Source organism: Lotus japonicus, chromosome 2 (assembly GCF_012489685.1).
Source record: "Lotus japonicus ecotype B-129 chromosome 2, LjGifu_v1.2".
NCBI lineage: Eukaryota > Viridiplantae > Streptophyta > Magnoliopsida > Fabales > Fabaceae > Lotus > Lotus japonicus.
Window position 1 is genome coordinate 75,638,072 of NC_080042.1, and position 16,733 is coordinate 75,654,804.

Below are 16,733 nucleotides of genomic sequence, written 5' to 3' on the forward strand. Positions count from 1 at the left end.
GCGGATTTTTTTAAAGGCAAATATTAATTGTTAGTATATTACTTCCTTTGCCATGGTTTGAGCTTTGACCCTTCACCCTGTAAATCCCTTCATTTTTCTTAGCGTCGCCAGAACGTGACTATATGTTAGCGTCAGTTTTAGTGATTCTAATTAGTTGACATATGATACATTTGATAATTAAGTCGAAGTTAGAGGAGTATAATTAGCATTGGTCGGATACATTCCTAAAAGTCCCTTAACTGACAATACAGTAATTTTTTAAACTGCGAAATCATTTATCATTTTTTGAATTATTTTCTTCAATTTTTTTTAAATTAGAGTCTAGATTCACTTTCTATTTGACATTTTCCCTTCCAAAAAATAAGAATAAAAATATGATGAACAGTAGAACCCAAAACAAAAGAAATGAATTTTTTTAGAGAAGAAACAATGAGTGAAGAACATACAACTTGTACAATAGTACTACAGATATATAAGTCATGAAAAAAACTAACGATCCTGAGTAAACACAAATTAATTTTTTAATTTTTGAAATGTAAAAATAACAAATATTTTTCGTTATTAGTTTTTTTTTTTAAATGTAAATTTGCAAATATAAAACAATATATTAATATATAGCTGTCAGCTTGCCTGGGCCATGAATATTCGCTTGTTGTACTGTGAGACGATGTACTGTGAGACAGATTGCAAAGAGCTAGTCAAGGCTCTTCAGGACATGAATTTTGGGTACCATGCTCATGCTTCTGAGCCCCAAGTGATCCATTGGCTCCTCAATAGGCAGTGGATAGTCAGGCTTCGATTTATCCCGCGAGAGGCGACTGGTCCAGCGGACTATCTTGCGGGTGAAGGAGCTCGGTTACACTTTGCTCTTATGGAGTTTGTGGATTCTTTAACGTTGTAGTCCTTTGTTTATTTTTTCCCATGTACCAGAAAATATATATATAACTATCAAAGTTGCACTTTCCACGTTATACTTTTCAGTTCTTACATTGCATTTTAACCCATGTGCATTAAGTCATTAATATACCCCATGCTAAAAAAAAAAAATCAAACACTACACTAGATATATGTTATGTAGTTTTTCTTTAATGCTCCAGTAAGGTGCTTGCTGTGGTACCTTACTTCAGGTGAAGGTATGGTACCCTAAATGAGTTAGCATAGTAATAAAGACTAATGTATCACATGAGTTATCAATTGTATTTTCTCAATAATGTACCTTAAGATTAATGACGTCGATTAGATAGGTGTTAAGCACCTCCCTTGTTGAAATCATGTCTCTCAGACTCAATGTTAAGGTCGAGATTCACTGCAACCTCTGCAAGGTCGTGGTGGACGTCAACAAAGGTCGTCGGGGGACAGTTGAGTTGCCCAATGAATGAGAGTACTATTAAGACTATAATTATAACATTGAGAATTTTAAGTTCAATTACAAAGATGTCATTAGTCTACTGAATCACCTAATGTGGGTATCACACCCAAAAAAATTTGCGGGTACTACAGAATTTAACAAGAAAAATTAGTGTTAAAATTGCTATATTTTGACACGTCGACACGCCAAGATGAGTATTTTGTTCGAAATTAAAGTTTCAGAATATTAATTATATCTCCTTTCAAATCAGCTTTAAGCTATAGAATATAGCGAATGTTGAAAATATATCCACGTTTTTTCTACTATAAATATTTTTCTACTATAAATATTATTCGTCCTTCCATGTTTTTTCTTCTCTTCTCTTCAATTAAAAAATTATTTTTGTATCCTAAATTATAGTCATCACATTTGACATTTTTGTGGTCTGTCAAAATTCATATAATAATGTAAAACTTATTGCGTTGTTATCGTTGATATATGAACATTTGAGTTTTGAGATGATATGATACTCACTTTTATGACGATTTTAAAAAGAGACATAGTGATAAATTTAACAGTAAGCTATATTGACATATTTTGTGAATTGTGATGATTTATGCTGCGACAAACGTATGTGTCACAAATGTAACTAATTATTGAGTGGTGTGTCAAGAGAAACTCCTTGTCGAGTCTCATTCATGGTGTAAGTATATTATAACCAATGTCTTTTAAAGCAAAGATGATATACCAGTTTCAGCACTAACTCAATATGGACGAATAGGTACTTGACACCTAGAGATGTCTCGGGGAACCCTGCTTTCCTCAACTTCTTTTCTCCGCACACTCCAAAAAGAGAACAAGTTTTGCTCACACTCTATTTTAACTATAAATAAAGTAGAGGAAAGAAAAAAGAGATAGAATAAAAAATATAGAATTAAAGGAAAAGATATGATAAAATGGTATAATTGAAAAATGGAATGATTGATAAAAAATAAAGTGTAAATAAAATTGGAAAATGATTGTAACACCTCAATTAATCAAGCCACCCGCAACCCTCTAATTAAACCAACTTAATTTAGTCCCAAATTAATTAACTAAATCATAACATCTTTGATAGCCAATTGATCCTGTGACAAATGCCAAAACCTTCGGTTTTTGAAGGGAATAAAATCGAACTCATAAGGGAATTTGACCCTGCAGAATCTTCATACATGCAAAATTGGAGATCTAAAAGTTTCTTATGCTTGGCCGCCTAATTCTCACAATATAGAGAGAACACCCAATATATTCCATTTTCATTTTTCAATTGATTATCTCTCTCATGTCTTCTCTAATTTAGAGGATTGATATTGCCCTGATTTCATTGTTAATCACTAAAAGGTAAAAACTCATTAGGATTTGATATTAAAATTGATAAACCACTTGAAAATACAAGGGATATCATTAAAACTCATTATACTTGAATATACAAACAATGGACATTTTATAAACACCTCAATTTTCTCTTTATTTCTCTATTTTCATATATATATATATATCATATTAAATTATCAATTACTCACTTTCTCTTTGTTTCTTTGTTTTCATATATATCATATTAATTACTTATCTCTTCTTTCTCTTCTCTTTCGTTTCTCGCTCAGTGTTGGTATTTATAATATGCATATGTTTACCCAACATTTCCCTATCATCAATAGTTTTTTTTCTTTTTCACACATAAGCGCATAGTAGTTGGTTGCTCTCTCCCCCTAATACTCCTATAAATATTGCTACCCTTCCAACACTACCCGTGTGTTTCTTGTACCTCACTTCATGTTACCTTACTCTCTCCTGTGACTCTTCTTTTCGTCCACCTCCATCACACAGTTCCTTCTCCCATCTCAGAGTTATCTATCTCTTCATCATCTGCTTTCTTCACGCATACATAGCAACCATCTTCCCCTCAAATAGTTCCAATAAAACTCATATCTGTCATAATGCCCTCGGAGCAAGAAACCACAACCATTCCGGCTACCCCAAGCCGCCAGGAGCACAACTCCTTCCATGCACAACCACCAAGTCCTTCCACTAACAACACTTTGGATAACCACATTCACTCTCAGTACCACCCACCACTACCACCACCAAGACTTTCCATTCTTCACCGCTCCCTCCGTCCCGTTACCCTTAAAGTATATAAACTCTTTCATCCCTTTCTTTTCACACTCCATTAAATTTTTATCTTAAAATTTAATATGATGTTATTACAATGCTAACATCATATACATACTTTTACTCCTTGTAAATATTCATAACTTTTTAATAGGATTTTAACATCATGATTCCATAGGAAATTTCCATGTAAAAGAAACCATTTCATTTACACATAACATCTATGTCGCAATCGAGTTACGGCAGGACACACGAAGAAAGATAGAGTAAAAGAGTCGCCACCAATATTTTTTAAATTGAAAAAATATTGTGTCGTGCCGCCGTTACCCTAGTTGCAACCATCTCGTCTCAATAAATACAATGTTATGTTTGTAGATTGAGAAAATTATTATTACTGTTTCTCTAACGCAGCACTATTTGTTTGCATGCTAGTTTGAAGATGTGAGTTACAGCATAACCATTGGAAACCAGAAGAACAATGGTGGTGCTCACGTGTCATCGTCACGTGACCCAAAACTAACACGAACGGTGCTAAACGGTGTGACTGGGATTGTGGGCCCAGGAGAGATCATGGCAATGCTGGGTCCCTCCGGTAGCGGCAAAACCACCTTGCTCACCGCCCTCGCCGGCCGACTCACCGGAAAACTCTCCGGCGACATCACATACAACAACCAACCTTTCTCCGGCACCGTCAGACGCAGCACCGGGTTCGTCTCCCAAGACGACGTGCTGTACCCTCACCTCACCGTGGTTGAAACACTCACCTACGCCGCTCTGCTGAGACTTCCCCGGAGCCTCACCGTGGAAGAGAAAATGGAGCAGGTGGAGCTGATCATCACGGAGCTGGGGCTCTCGAGGTGCCGGAACAGCCCCGTCGGCGGCGGCGGCGCGTTGTTCCGGGGAATCTCCGGCGGGGAGCGGAAGCGGGTTAGTATCGGGCAGGAGATGTTGGTCAACCCGAGTTTGTTGTTGCTGGATGAGCCGACGTCGGGCTTGGACGCCACCACGGCACAGCGCATCGTGGCGGTGCTTCGGAGCCTCGCTCGCGGTGGCCGGACCGTGGTGACCACCATTCACCAACCATCTAGCCGGCTGTATAGGATGTTTGATAAGGTGGTGGTGCTGTCTGATGGATATCCAATTTATAGCGGGCAAGCGGGTCGGGTCATGGATTATCTTGAATCGGTTGGGTTTGTACCCGCTTTCAATTTTGTGAATCCTGCTGATTTCCTCATTGACCTTGCAAATGGTAAGTTATTGGATTCAATTTTGATAAATCTTTTTATTTTTGTCTTGGGAATGAATTGATCATTTAATTGAATATGTTGATTTAATGGTTCAACATTTCCTCCCTTGAATACGTGATTGAGGTTTGAATCTCAACTATTGTAAATAGAAAAAACTCATTAACAAACCCTCTACTGCTTAGTGCGTCGACTGTGGGGCGAGAGATTAACTCACAGTTACGTGTTTTGGAGTATCTTGATAATGAATTAATCATTTAAAAATATACAAATTATTTTGTGCATGCTAACATGCCAATGACACAATTGACCAATTAGACAAAGGTCACCCATGCATGTGATGATAATCAAAAGAGTATCTCACACTTGGTCATTAGTAGGTAAAGGTTCGTTTTCTAAACTAAATAATGGTGGTGCAAAAAGATTGGTGCTAATGGGTAATGGGTCATTAGAAGCAATGAATTGATATTTGACAAGACAATATCAAAATCCCTCTTTGGTCAGCTTCACATCATGTGAGTATTTTATTTCAAGTAAAGTTGGGATCAACACATAAGAAACTTTATACAATGAATGTCAAAGTTGTTCGAAATGGTCCAGTTTCCATGACCACATAAAGTTTTGTATACAAGATAGGGACATGAGTTTGGAATTAATTAGGACCTTATTACTTCCCTTGAGCCTGGAAATTACATGTGTCCTGTCCTATCATAGTGCTTTCCAAACGTCACAAATGCTTATATAGAAGGCATTTCCTTCCCCCCTTTTCAATCAAAAGAGCTTATTATTCTCTTTTAACTTATTTTATATTTGTGTACTTTAACTATCTGTTATTTTGCCTCTTAGGAAAATGACACTGGTATAGAAACTTATTAGTAGATCTCTCATAGAAATACACTCATTTTCAATTATTTAAAATGATTTTTTCTTTAGTCTAAATGTTATTCAATGACTAGAGCTGTAGAGCATGAGAATTTTTAAAGAATTTGTGAGAATCTACTAGTTTCATTACGGGAAAATTTATTATGGACCACTTTTGTGTGGTGCAAAGTTGCACCACTCCCTTTTGACTTACAATAACAGGTTTAAAAAAAAAAATCAAAAAACATATTTTCTTAATCTTTAATTAATTATTAGGTTAATTGAATTAGCTTTTCTAGTTCATCTCCCTCAGTGTATCATCTCCATCTATCTCAGTTTCTATGTTCTTCTTCTTCTTTTCTAGTTCATCTTCTTCTTTTCTTCCTCCCACCCAACAACCACTGCCACCCACAACCCTAAACTCGACCACCCAGTCGCCGCCACCACAACCCTAAACCCCACCACCAACCTACCACCACCACCACCAACCAGAAACCCAGGACCCACTCACCACAATCAACGCCAGAAACCCAGAACCCGATGAGTTGGCTACAGGACCTGAAAGTTCTCAAGAAGAGAAGTCCAATGGTGGTTGTCTTGCTTTGAAAAGACGCCAGAAACTCCGGTTGCAGGTCTATGGAAGCTTGCCCAAATCTGGAAACCGCGGTGGAGGCGTTGAAGGTGGGGATGGAGGCGAACCAGTTCTGTTACCTCGACGGCGAGGCCGTAGGCGGCGGAGAAGGCGAAGCAGGTGGTGGAGTTAAAGGGTCTTCCATTTTGCTTCTTCATCACCAACAACCTCTTCATCTTCCTCTCCCTTTTACCTTCAACCTTCATTAATTGGAACCCAATCTTCAAATCACCCGATCTACTTTCCTCATGAGCCCAACAACCAGATCTGACAGTTGCAGGTTGTCTGGGTTCGACGCCTCCTTCTTCCTCTCTGCTTTTCTTCACAGCTTTGTGATTTTTAACATGCTACTCTTGTTGTTAATGTTGTTCGAGATGAAAACTGAGTGGTATTGAATCTGTTTTATCATGAAAGTATAAATTTTGAAGATTTGTGTTAGTTGCCTGTGTTTTTGGATATAGAGTTTGATGATAGAATCACTGTGCCAGAGGTTTGAATGGGTAAATGGAGTAAAGGGAAATCCAGATCTGGAGATGGAAGGTTGTGTTGAAGGGAGGTTGAATTTTTTGATCTGTGTTGAAGATGGTGTTGTTAGATCTTGTGGCTTGGGCGGTGGTGGTTGGGGTGGATGGTGAGATGATGAGATTGTGAAAGGTTGAAGATGATCCACTTAGATTTAATCATATTAATTATTCACTAATTATATTAATTTTTGTGATTAATAAATATGTATTTTTATTTTTATTTTAAAACCGGGAAACCTGGACTAGCAGGTCAAAAGGTGGGTGGTGCAACCATGGACCAGAAAAAACTGGTCCATGTTAAACGGCTCCGTTTCATTACTCTACAAGTTTCTTTGAATTATTGTACTTTTTATCCTCTCAAACCTTTTCCTTAGTTCCTTTCCTAAAGGTAAAAAGCGCCTCTGCGAGAGTAATCTTTCCCTCTCTAATAATGTGGAATGCTTTGAAATTTAGCCTTCAAAAGCTTCTCATAACATTTGGTCCTACACATATGTCAGATTAGCTATGTTAAAAATTTAAGAGTTTTAATTCTGCACTAAACTTAGATGAACCTTTAAGCTCAATTTCCTAGAATTAAACCAGATATGAATGCAGAAATTATGATGGTTGAAGACTCTTCAAGGGTGGTTATGATTTTACTGGGATTTTCCTAGAATTAAACCAGATATGAATGCAGAAATTATGATGGTTGAAGACTCTTCAAGGGTGGTTATGATTTTACTTGGATTTCTATTACATTGGTCATAAACCCAAAACATTGGTAGATAGAGACTGGATTTCTGGAGAAACATGCATACTAATAATGAACCTTCTAATTCTGTAGATACAAGACTTAGACTCGCGCGTTGCGCGGTTAGAGAAATAACTTTTATTTGGCCATTGCTTTTCTTTGATGGAGTAGAAAGTCACATATAAAATAAAATACTATAAATGTGTCAATAATATTTTTTAAAAAAGGTGCCAAAAAAATTAAGGAACTTTGATAGCGAGTAATGTGATTGTAGATAACTCTGTTTTCGTGTATGTTAAGTATATTTGAAAATTTAAAAGTATAAAAAAGAAAAGTCACTCTCATTTAGAAATCCTATGATGGACACAATATTTATGTAGTTTAAAAGAAATATGACATTTAGAATCTTGAAAGGTATAAGAAGATTTGTTGGAAAACATTTATTCTTTTTCTAGATCTAAATTTTTTGAACTTTTTCTTAATCTATTTTTGGGTATTTGCTCATGATTCTGGTGCGGAAGAAGTTGCAAGACGATCTGCATGAAAAACATTTGTAAATATTAGTAGAAAGTAAAGAGCTGAACTTGTGTCCTATTAAAAACAACTCTAGATCTACTTTTTCTAGTTCACAATTACTTATAAAAACATGAGTCATTCATAAACTGAGAGCAAAATGGTGGAAGGGTTGTAGAAGAAGAAAGAGCATATGCCTTCAAAATTCAGAATCAAGTAACAAAATTTGACAGATACCTCCCCAAGACATGTTTCCTAGTGCCCATTAGTTGTGGTGTCACTCTTTTCACCATCATGAGCAAATTCCATAATCTCAATCAAACAAACAAAATGCAAGTAAGATAACCCCCAAAGGATAAAAAAAAACAATTTTGCAATGAAAATGTAGAGTATTTGTGTAACAGGAATAATAACTACAAGATAGCATATTTTATAATTTCAAAATTAGACACATACCAAAGGGATGTCCAGCTTTATAAGTAATATTGAAAATAAAAACTAACAATGTATTCCCAATAGGGGTGTACAAGGGACGGGTTGGGACGGGTTTTGGTTAACCCTAACCCGGCCCTAAATATTGATCGGGTCAATTCATAGACCCTAACCCGTCCCTAGACCCGAAACAACCCGACATTATGCGGGTCCAATTTGGGACGGGTCTATGTAGGACGGGACCGGGTTGGCCCGAGGGACAATAAGTTTAAGACTATTTGATACTAATTGTAAGATTTAAAGATAATAACATACTAAAAGAGTTATAAGTTTGAACTATTTTTTAGAAGAAATAACTTGAAATGATCCAATTCTTTCATAATCTATTGCACTTGAGAGGTTTACATTTTGTTTGATCATTTCTTCACTTGTCTCACAAATGCATAATACACACACATGATTTTCTCTTGTTAGAGCATGAAAGTGTCCATAGTTTGACCAACATTTATTTAATTCATAAGGTAAATGTTAAACATTTTAATTTCATCTACATGGTAAGATAAATTTGAGCATCATGTATCACATTTTAATCATTATAACAAATTAAAATTTTATAAAATATATATGTGGGACGGGTCGGGTGACCCGAGTGTCAACCCGAACCCGACCCTACCCGAAGTCGGGTAACTCAAAGATCAACCCGAACCCGGTCTCTTTTAATGATCGGGCCGGGTTGAACCCGACCCTAAAGGCTTGGGCCGGGACGGGTTGGCGGGTAGGGCCGGGTCTTGTACACCCCTAATTCCCAAAATCAAATAAGCAGTATCATACCAAAGAAATAAGGTAGTCACACTCCTTGTCTGACAAAAAACCTTTGTAGAGAAAGACCCTACAGCAACAGGGACAAAACAACATCAAATGTTGAAATATTAAAAGCAATGTGAGTAAAAAATTGCTAGTATAAGTGAAAAAAATATAAGATCCATTTCAAAAAGAAAAAATATAAGAGCTGCATAACTTAATGGTTATGGGAAGTTCTAGAAAGTACCTGACCTTGGTTGCCAAGAGATTTGGAAAACACGAGAGGGATCAACTCTGTTAGAAAAATAAAGAGAGTCTCCTTAAAGCCGCAACTCAGAATCATGTTTGTTCCTTAATTCCTTGCTAGTGCAAAATTATCAATGGCAAAACCAGTGTAAAGCAATGTACTTATATATATATATATATATATATATATATATATATATATATATATATATATATATATATATATAGATTGTGAGAAGCAAAATTGGTGAAAAGAGATAAATGGAGAGGAGGAGGAGCAGGGTTAGGAAAAGGGAAAGGGAGGGCATTGGTTCATGAAGAAGGAGTGGTCGTGCAAAAGTGTTTGTAATTCTTTGTATATCTGTGAATGTGATATCAAATTTGCAATTCATTGTGATGCGAATCGTTGCTAGTTTGTGAAGAGGATATTGATTGACAGTTTCAAAATAAATGTTTTAGGTGAAAATTGGAAACGGTTGCTGGGAAAATAAAAAGTTGTGTAAATTAAGAGTGGGGAAAATAACGTAAATGTTTCATGGGTGGACTGATCAATTAGGAGATGAGAATGGGAACGACACTTGATAAAATGGTAGAAGATGACACATAGGATAAAATGCTGAGGTGGACACTTTGGCAAAGAGTGAAAACGTGAGGTGTCAGTTGTCACATTACGCGCTTCACAATTCCTATATTATAATAGATAGATTGTAAATTTGCAGGCATTGTTGCTGATATGAAACCGAATGATAAGATAACTCACCATGAGGGTCAAGCTTCGATCAAACAATCCCTAGTTTCATCTTACAAAAAGGATTTGTACCCTCTCCTCAAAGAAGAGATTCAGCAGAGTAATAGAGACCAAACATTTTTCACTACAAGAAAATATAGAAGTAAGTGAAATTTTCTAGCTCTCATGGTATCACTTGTCTTTTATAGCATTAAAGAACAGAGCTATAGACTCCATGGCTGAATTATCTTCATGCTTGTTTTGTAGGTTCTAACAACCAATGGACAGCTAGCTGGTGGGAGCAATTCAAGGTTCTGCTTAAGAGGGGTTTAAAAGAGAGGAGGCATGAATCTTATTCTGGCTTAAGGATTTTCCAAGTCTTGTCTGTCTCAATTCTCTCTGGACTTCTCTGGTGGCATTCTGATCCCTCACATGTACAAGATCAGGTATTGTGAAACATGTTTTTTTGAGAAAATTCTAAGACAAATGGATGTCAAAGAATAAAAATCAGTTGAACAATGGATCAAAATCTTTAATTATAGATAATTTGCTTGGTTTATATATTCCATTTCCATTTAGTTTATGTCGGTTCAAGTAGTACATGTTCGATTCCCCTTTAGAAATTATCTCGGATTTGAGTCTTGTGTATGGAAAAAAACTTTTGTTGGCAGAGCTAGCGCCACCAGTATGTAGGTGCTCTTGGCTGGAACATTATTAATTTCGTAGCAGATACTTGTATTAGGCGGGAACCATTTAATTTGAACTAAATACACAAAACAAAGTATTTTTCCCTTGTAATATAGTAGTGCTCATAAGTCATAACATTGTTATACCTGTAACAGGTAGGCCTGCTTTTCTTCTTCTCTATCTTCTGGGGATTCTTCCCTCTGTTCAGTTCCATCTTTGCATTTCCAATGGATAGTCCAATGCTCAAGAAAGAACAATCATCAGGCATGTACCACCTCTCCTCCTACTACATTTCCAGAATGGTTGGGGACTTACCAATGGAGCTTGTGCTTCCAACAATCTTTGTAACCATCACCTACTGGATGAGTGGTCTAAAGCCATCAATGGTTACATTCATGTTAACCCTCTTGATCATGCTTCTGAATGTGCTAGTCTCACAAGGAATAGGCCTGGCACTTGGAGCTATTCTGATGAATGTCAAACAGGCCGCAGCTCTGGCTTCGGTGACAATGCTGGTGTTTCTTCTAGCTGGCGGCTACTACATTCAACAAACACCATCTTTCATAGCTTGGTTGAAGTACATTTCTTTCAGTCACTATTGTTATAAGCTTCTGGTGGGAGTGCAATTCTCAGCGAATGAGGTTTATGAGTGTGGACCAAGTTTGCATTGTGAGATAAGAGATTTTCCTGCCATAAAGTGTCTCCAGCTTGGTAACATGTGGGATGATGTGGCTGTGTTGGCTATAATGTTGATTGGGTACAGAGTAGTGGCTTATTTAGCTTTGAGGATGGGTCTGCATCATTGACTAGAATAAAGACTTCATAACAGACTAGGGATCATGAACTTAATTTAGTACACCTTTGAAGTGGTAGTTCAATTCAAGCTACAAGGAGCATATATTTGAATCCTTGTGAGTAATTGTTGTGACATGAATTAAGCAGTAGTTTGGACAGTGAAAATTCATATCTTTCATGTAACTTTTACTGTAGTTTCAAATGCAACACAATTAAATTAAATAAGTAAAGTGAAATTCAGGGGCTGATAAAGTTAGCAGAAACTAAATGGATATGAGGCATTGTGTTGTGTTTCTACAGACCTTTCTGATTGGAGCTTTAAATTCCAAGTGCTTGTTCATACAGAAAATAGGAATTCCAGATGGTGAAAGAAAGAGCACATGATAATGATGACTAAGAAAAAACAGTTGCTAGAACTTGAGAAGAGTTTTAACAGAGAATAAAACGATTTTGTAAAATAACATTCATTTAGTAGCAAGCATAAAAGGGTACAAATACAACCAATTGCAATGACAATATCAATAGGAACATGATTTCTCATATATTTATAAAATGGAAAAACAGCCTCAGTCTAGACGGGATCCAGAGAGGGTGGCACTATTTCCTGCCACTATAAACCCACAAGTTATCCAATCCATTACAATCTTGCTTTGCAAGTGCATCATCAATATGAACATGATGAAACATGAAAAACTAATAAATAAAAAATAGGATACTCCAAGTTGCATTGATCAATCCCATTGGAATGGTGGTAGAATCCATAATGAAGGTGACACACGCGTGAAGGAAGGATTGAAAGGGTAATTTTGAAAAACTCTTCCCTCCTTTACATTATACACCCTTAAATCAAGTGGGTCATGAGAGGGAGGAATTGGTGAGCCAACATCATTATCATTAGTGTAGTAAATTGAGTCCTTTTGCAGAGAATTAGAGAAATAGGGATTCGACGCAACAGTTGAATCACTGTAATCACCTACAAACAAAACATTATCTCCCAAATTCTCCAGTTTCAGCATTTGCAAAACCTTCCCATTTTGGGCATCATCTAGTTCCAACTTATATACGTTGAAAACCACATTCCCATCATCTTTGCAGTTGTTGAATTGAGAAGGCAAGATTCTTCTCACCATCCAAAGGTCTCCTTCTAATGACTTAACAAGATAGGCACGCATGGAATAAAAACCTCTTTCACTATCTTGATGAAAAATATTTGGAATTATCTTCACCCTTCGGCAAGGATCATCATCCAAACAATAAAGATTGAAGGACATAATTCTGTCAAAATCGACGACCACGCCAGGCAGCACATTCCTCCTCCCACACACAACATATACTAGACCTTGATAAAATGTAATATCTGCGTAACGAAAATGATAATAATTTTCCACTTCTACATTAATCCAGTAGTTTTTACCTGCTTTAATGAATGAAAAAGAATGGGAGTGAATTGCAGCAACCACATAGTCATTCGGATTCATTAATGGGTCAACAGACAAAACAACCTTATTTACATATACATATGATCTTCGATGACGACCATAGTAATGAAAATATAACCTTGGAAGAACGATGGGGGCTACGTTTTTTAAAGGATTGGTTAGAGTTATGATATCTTCAACACCACCCAGTGTTGCTAGCCAACCATGGCTAAAGCCACAAAACTTCTTATTGTAAAGCATTGAAAATTGGAATGGGTAGACTCTATTACCTGGAATGCTATACAAACTTCTCTTGATTCTATTTTTTTTCTTTGTAGGGATCATTAGCATAGGCAGAACATTACTTCTAAATTGCTGATTTTGATGGTTAAGCTTTGCAACTAAGCACCAATTCTTGCACACTGCATCGAACCAAATCAAGAGCGTCCGCTTCTAAGTATGTTAGAAAAGTCAACTATATTCTATGATTCTTATTGTTATGAGAGTTGATTGTATCCCATGATTCTTGCTGTAAATATGGTAACAGTCATATTAGTCATATTAGAATAGCTTGACCGTAGGAATAGATTGCTGAGTTATAAGAGCAGAATCATTTAATTAGAGATGTGTATTTGTGTATATATTGCCTCTATGTTTCTGAATGAAATACAACCAAATTATTCCCATCTTCTCTTTTCATTTTACATGGCATCAGAGCAGTAACGATCTGCTCTCTCTCTTTCCCATTTTTTTACCTTTCAGATATTATTTTTAGTTTCTAAACCATCATGAGCAACGATGGAAACAAATCAGATTCCAACAAATATGATTCCAATAGCTCCTATTCTCTTCACCATTCCGATCACCCTGAAATGGTTCTTGTTTCTAAACCTCTCGATGGCGACAATTATTCAACTTGGCGTCGAGCCATTACCATCTCATTGAATGCAAAATCTAAATTTGGTTTTGTTGATGGAACCCTCAAGGCACCATCTGCCAAAACCAAACCAGAAGACTATGCAGCATGGAAAAAATGCAATGATATGGTTTTGTCATGGATTCTTAATTCATTGACTCCTGATATTGCAGATAGTGTTATTTTATATGACACTGCTCGTGAAGTTTGGGAAGATCTTCAAAATCGTTTCTTTCAAAGCAACGCACCACGCATTTTCCAGATCGAGAGAGAGATTGCTTGCCTTACTCAAGATCAAATGCCAGTTGCTGCATACTATACAAAGTTAAAAAAATTGTGGGATGAGTTAGGATCCTACAATGATGCTATTTGCACATGTGGAGTAAACAATAAAAGACGCAAGTTGATGCAATTTCTCATGGGGTTGAATGAATCTTATAGTGTTGTTCGTGGTCAACTCCTTTTGATGAATCCTCTACCTGATGTTTCGCAAGCTTATTCTTCCATCATTCAAGAAGAAAAGCAACGAAATTTGGGTGCAAGAAGAGAGACTATAGAAGCTTCTGCCATGGCTTTCCGGAAAGAGGAACCAATGGCCCTTGCTGTTCGACACAAATCTGGTCAGTCTTCTCGTCCCAATTCTAATAACCGTACACCGCTGCATTGTTCCCACTGCGACAGAGATCACCACACGAGGGAGACATGTTGGAAGTTAGTTGGTTATCCACCATGACATTCCAAGCATACCACGGGCAAAACCTATTATTCCAAGTCCAACGGCAACAATCAATCTTCAGCAAATAATGTCAAAGAAACCCCATCAACACATGTTCAGCCCCTAGTGAATGGATTGACTGAATTACAATTACAACAAATTTTGTCTCTTATACAGGGCAATGGAGCATCTCAATCAGCTGCTCCCAAGGCAAATAATGTCCACCTTCCCTCAGGTTTGTCCGCACCCAAGCTGATAATTGATAGTGGTGCAACAAATCACATAACTTCTTCTCCATCTTTACTTGTCAACAGTAAAGAAAACACTTCTTTACCACCAGTTGTTATGCCAAATGGAGATCAAGCACCAATTATTTCTACTGGACATTTACCTTTGAGTCCTGTTATTTATTTGAAGAATGTACTTGGGGTGCCATCTTGTAAGGTGGATTTGATGTCTGTGAGTCGAGTCACAAGAGAATTAAATTGTTCAGTAATCTTTTTCCCTCAATTGTGTATTTTGCAGGATTTGATGACGGGGATGACGATTGGTTTGGGTGAGCAACGAGATGGACTCTATTACTTAGTTGCAATGAATAAGTCACATAAGGTGAATACCATCAAAGCTGCCTACACTTCAAACACCTCAAGCACTTTGTGGCACAGACGTCTAGGACACTTATCCTCTTCTAGATTAGACTTTATGGCAAAAAACTTCCTTCATTTCCCTTTCAAGCAAAATACTGATTGTACTGTCTGTGCTCTTGCAAGACAAACTAGGCTCCCTTTTTCCACAAGTTCAATTTCCTCTGTTAAACCTTTTGAACTAATACATTGTGATATTTGGGGGCCTTTCAAAGTTCCTTCCCTATCTGGTGCAAAATATTTTTGACTATTGTGGATGATTTTTCTCGCTTTATGATAAGTGCTCATTTTACGTATGTTTGGATATCATTTTAAGCACTTATTTGACTTGTATGCTTGCATTTTTTATCATTATACTCCCCAAACGAGTTAACTTAGTACCTATTAAGCTTTAGCATAAATATAGTGAAAATATCATTAATTTCATGTTCTAACTTGGAGTTTTGATGTAGGGAAGAAATTCAAGGAAGAGCCAAGTTGGAATTAAGAAAATGAAGATTTGAAGGCTTGATGCTTAGCACGAGGAAATGGTGCTTAACACCATTCTGACAAAAATACCATGGCGCTTAGCGCCAGAATGTGGCGCTTAGCACCAAAGGCGGTGGAGAAAACCCAAGGGGGAAGTAACAGAGGCGCTTAGCACCAGAAAATGGCGCTTAGCACCATTCTGACGGATTCAACTTTTATTTAAGGGCCAGAACACGTTTTTGTGGGTATCTCTCCCATTCTCTTCGAATTTCTCCCACTTTTGGCACCAAAACAGAGCTAGGGAGTTGGGCTTCATGGAGGAGAGGTCCTTTGGTCTAGGATTGACGAATTGAAGCTCCGGAGCGTGGCGGCGACCTCTGAAGGACCGTGACAACCTCTCGGAGGCGATGGAAAGCTTGGGAAAGTTTCTATCGCCGTGGATCCTTCGTCGTTCTTCTGGGTTTCATCTCTTCTTCCTTATCCCTTGTATTTGTTGTTTCTATTTTTGTATTTAGGATGTTATAACTTGATGCTTTGATTGTTCTAAGCTCTTTCATCAATGTAAATGATAATCTTTCATGTATTGTGTTTTTCTTTGCACTTCATGCTTCTAACCAATCAATTGATAATCAAAAGAGTTTCACTAATTCATAAATAGATCGGAAGATTATTGTGAGTTTGTGTATGCTTAGTTCAATGAAAGTAGACACCTATGTCTTAGGTTACAACACCGTTGTTAAAGTTCTGCTTTCTGTGCTTCAAGTATCAATTGATCCATGTTAGATTTCAGGGGACTAGCATTAGATCGAGAGATTGGTGTGGGTCCGGTCCAAGAGAGAAACTTCTTAGTGTATCAATTGTCTCAGGGTGAGAATATCTTGG

General features: G+C 37.1%; 2 protein-coding genes across 3 annotated transcripts; one reads left to right on the forward strand and one right to left on the reverse strand.

Moving 5' to 3' along the window:
- The first annotated feature begins 3,148 nt into the window (after nt 1–3,148).
- On the forward strand, nt 3,149–11,873 carry LOC130739613 (ABC transporter G family member 21-like). 2 transcript variants are annotated; one of them, XM_057591960.1, is made up of 5 exons: nt 3,149–3,519; nt 3,932–4,748; nt 10,186–10,371; nt 10,476–10,654; nt 11,051–11,873. In XM_057591960.1, exons 1-5 carry the CDS (start codon nt 3,325–3,327, stop codon nt 11,699–11,701), a joined length of 2,028 nt encoding a protein of 675 aa, XP_057447943.1. In that variant the 5' UTR covers nt 3,149–3,324; the 3' UTR covers nt 11,702–11,873. The 2 variants fall into 2 exon arrangements, with proteins under 2 accessions (XP_057447943.1, XP_057447944.1); XM_057591961.1 differs by having other exon boundaries at nt 10,201–10,371.
- Nucleotides 11,874–12,421: 548 nt separating this feature from the next.
- LOC130737041 (uncharacterized) lies at nt 12,422–13,453 on the reverse strand. Its single transcript, XM_057588811.1, has one exon. It carries the CDS (start codon nt 13,451–13,453, stop codon nt 12,422–12,424), a length of 1,032 nt encoding a protein of 343 aa, XP_057444794.1.
- Nucleotides 13,454–16,733: the final 3,280 nt, after the last annotated feature.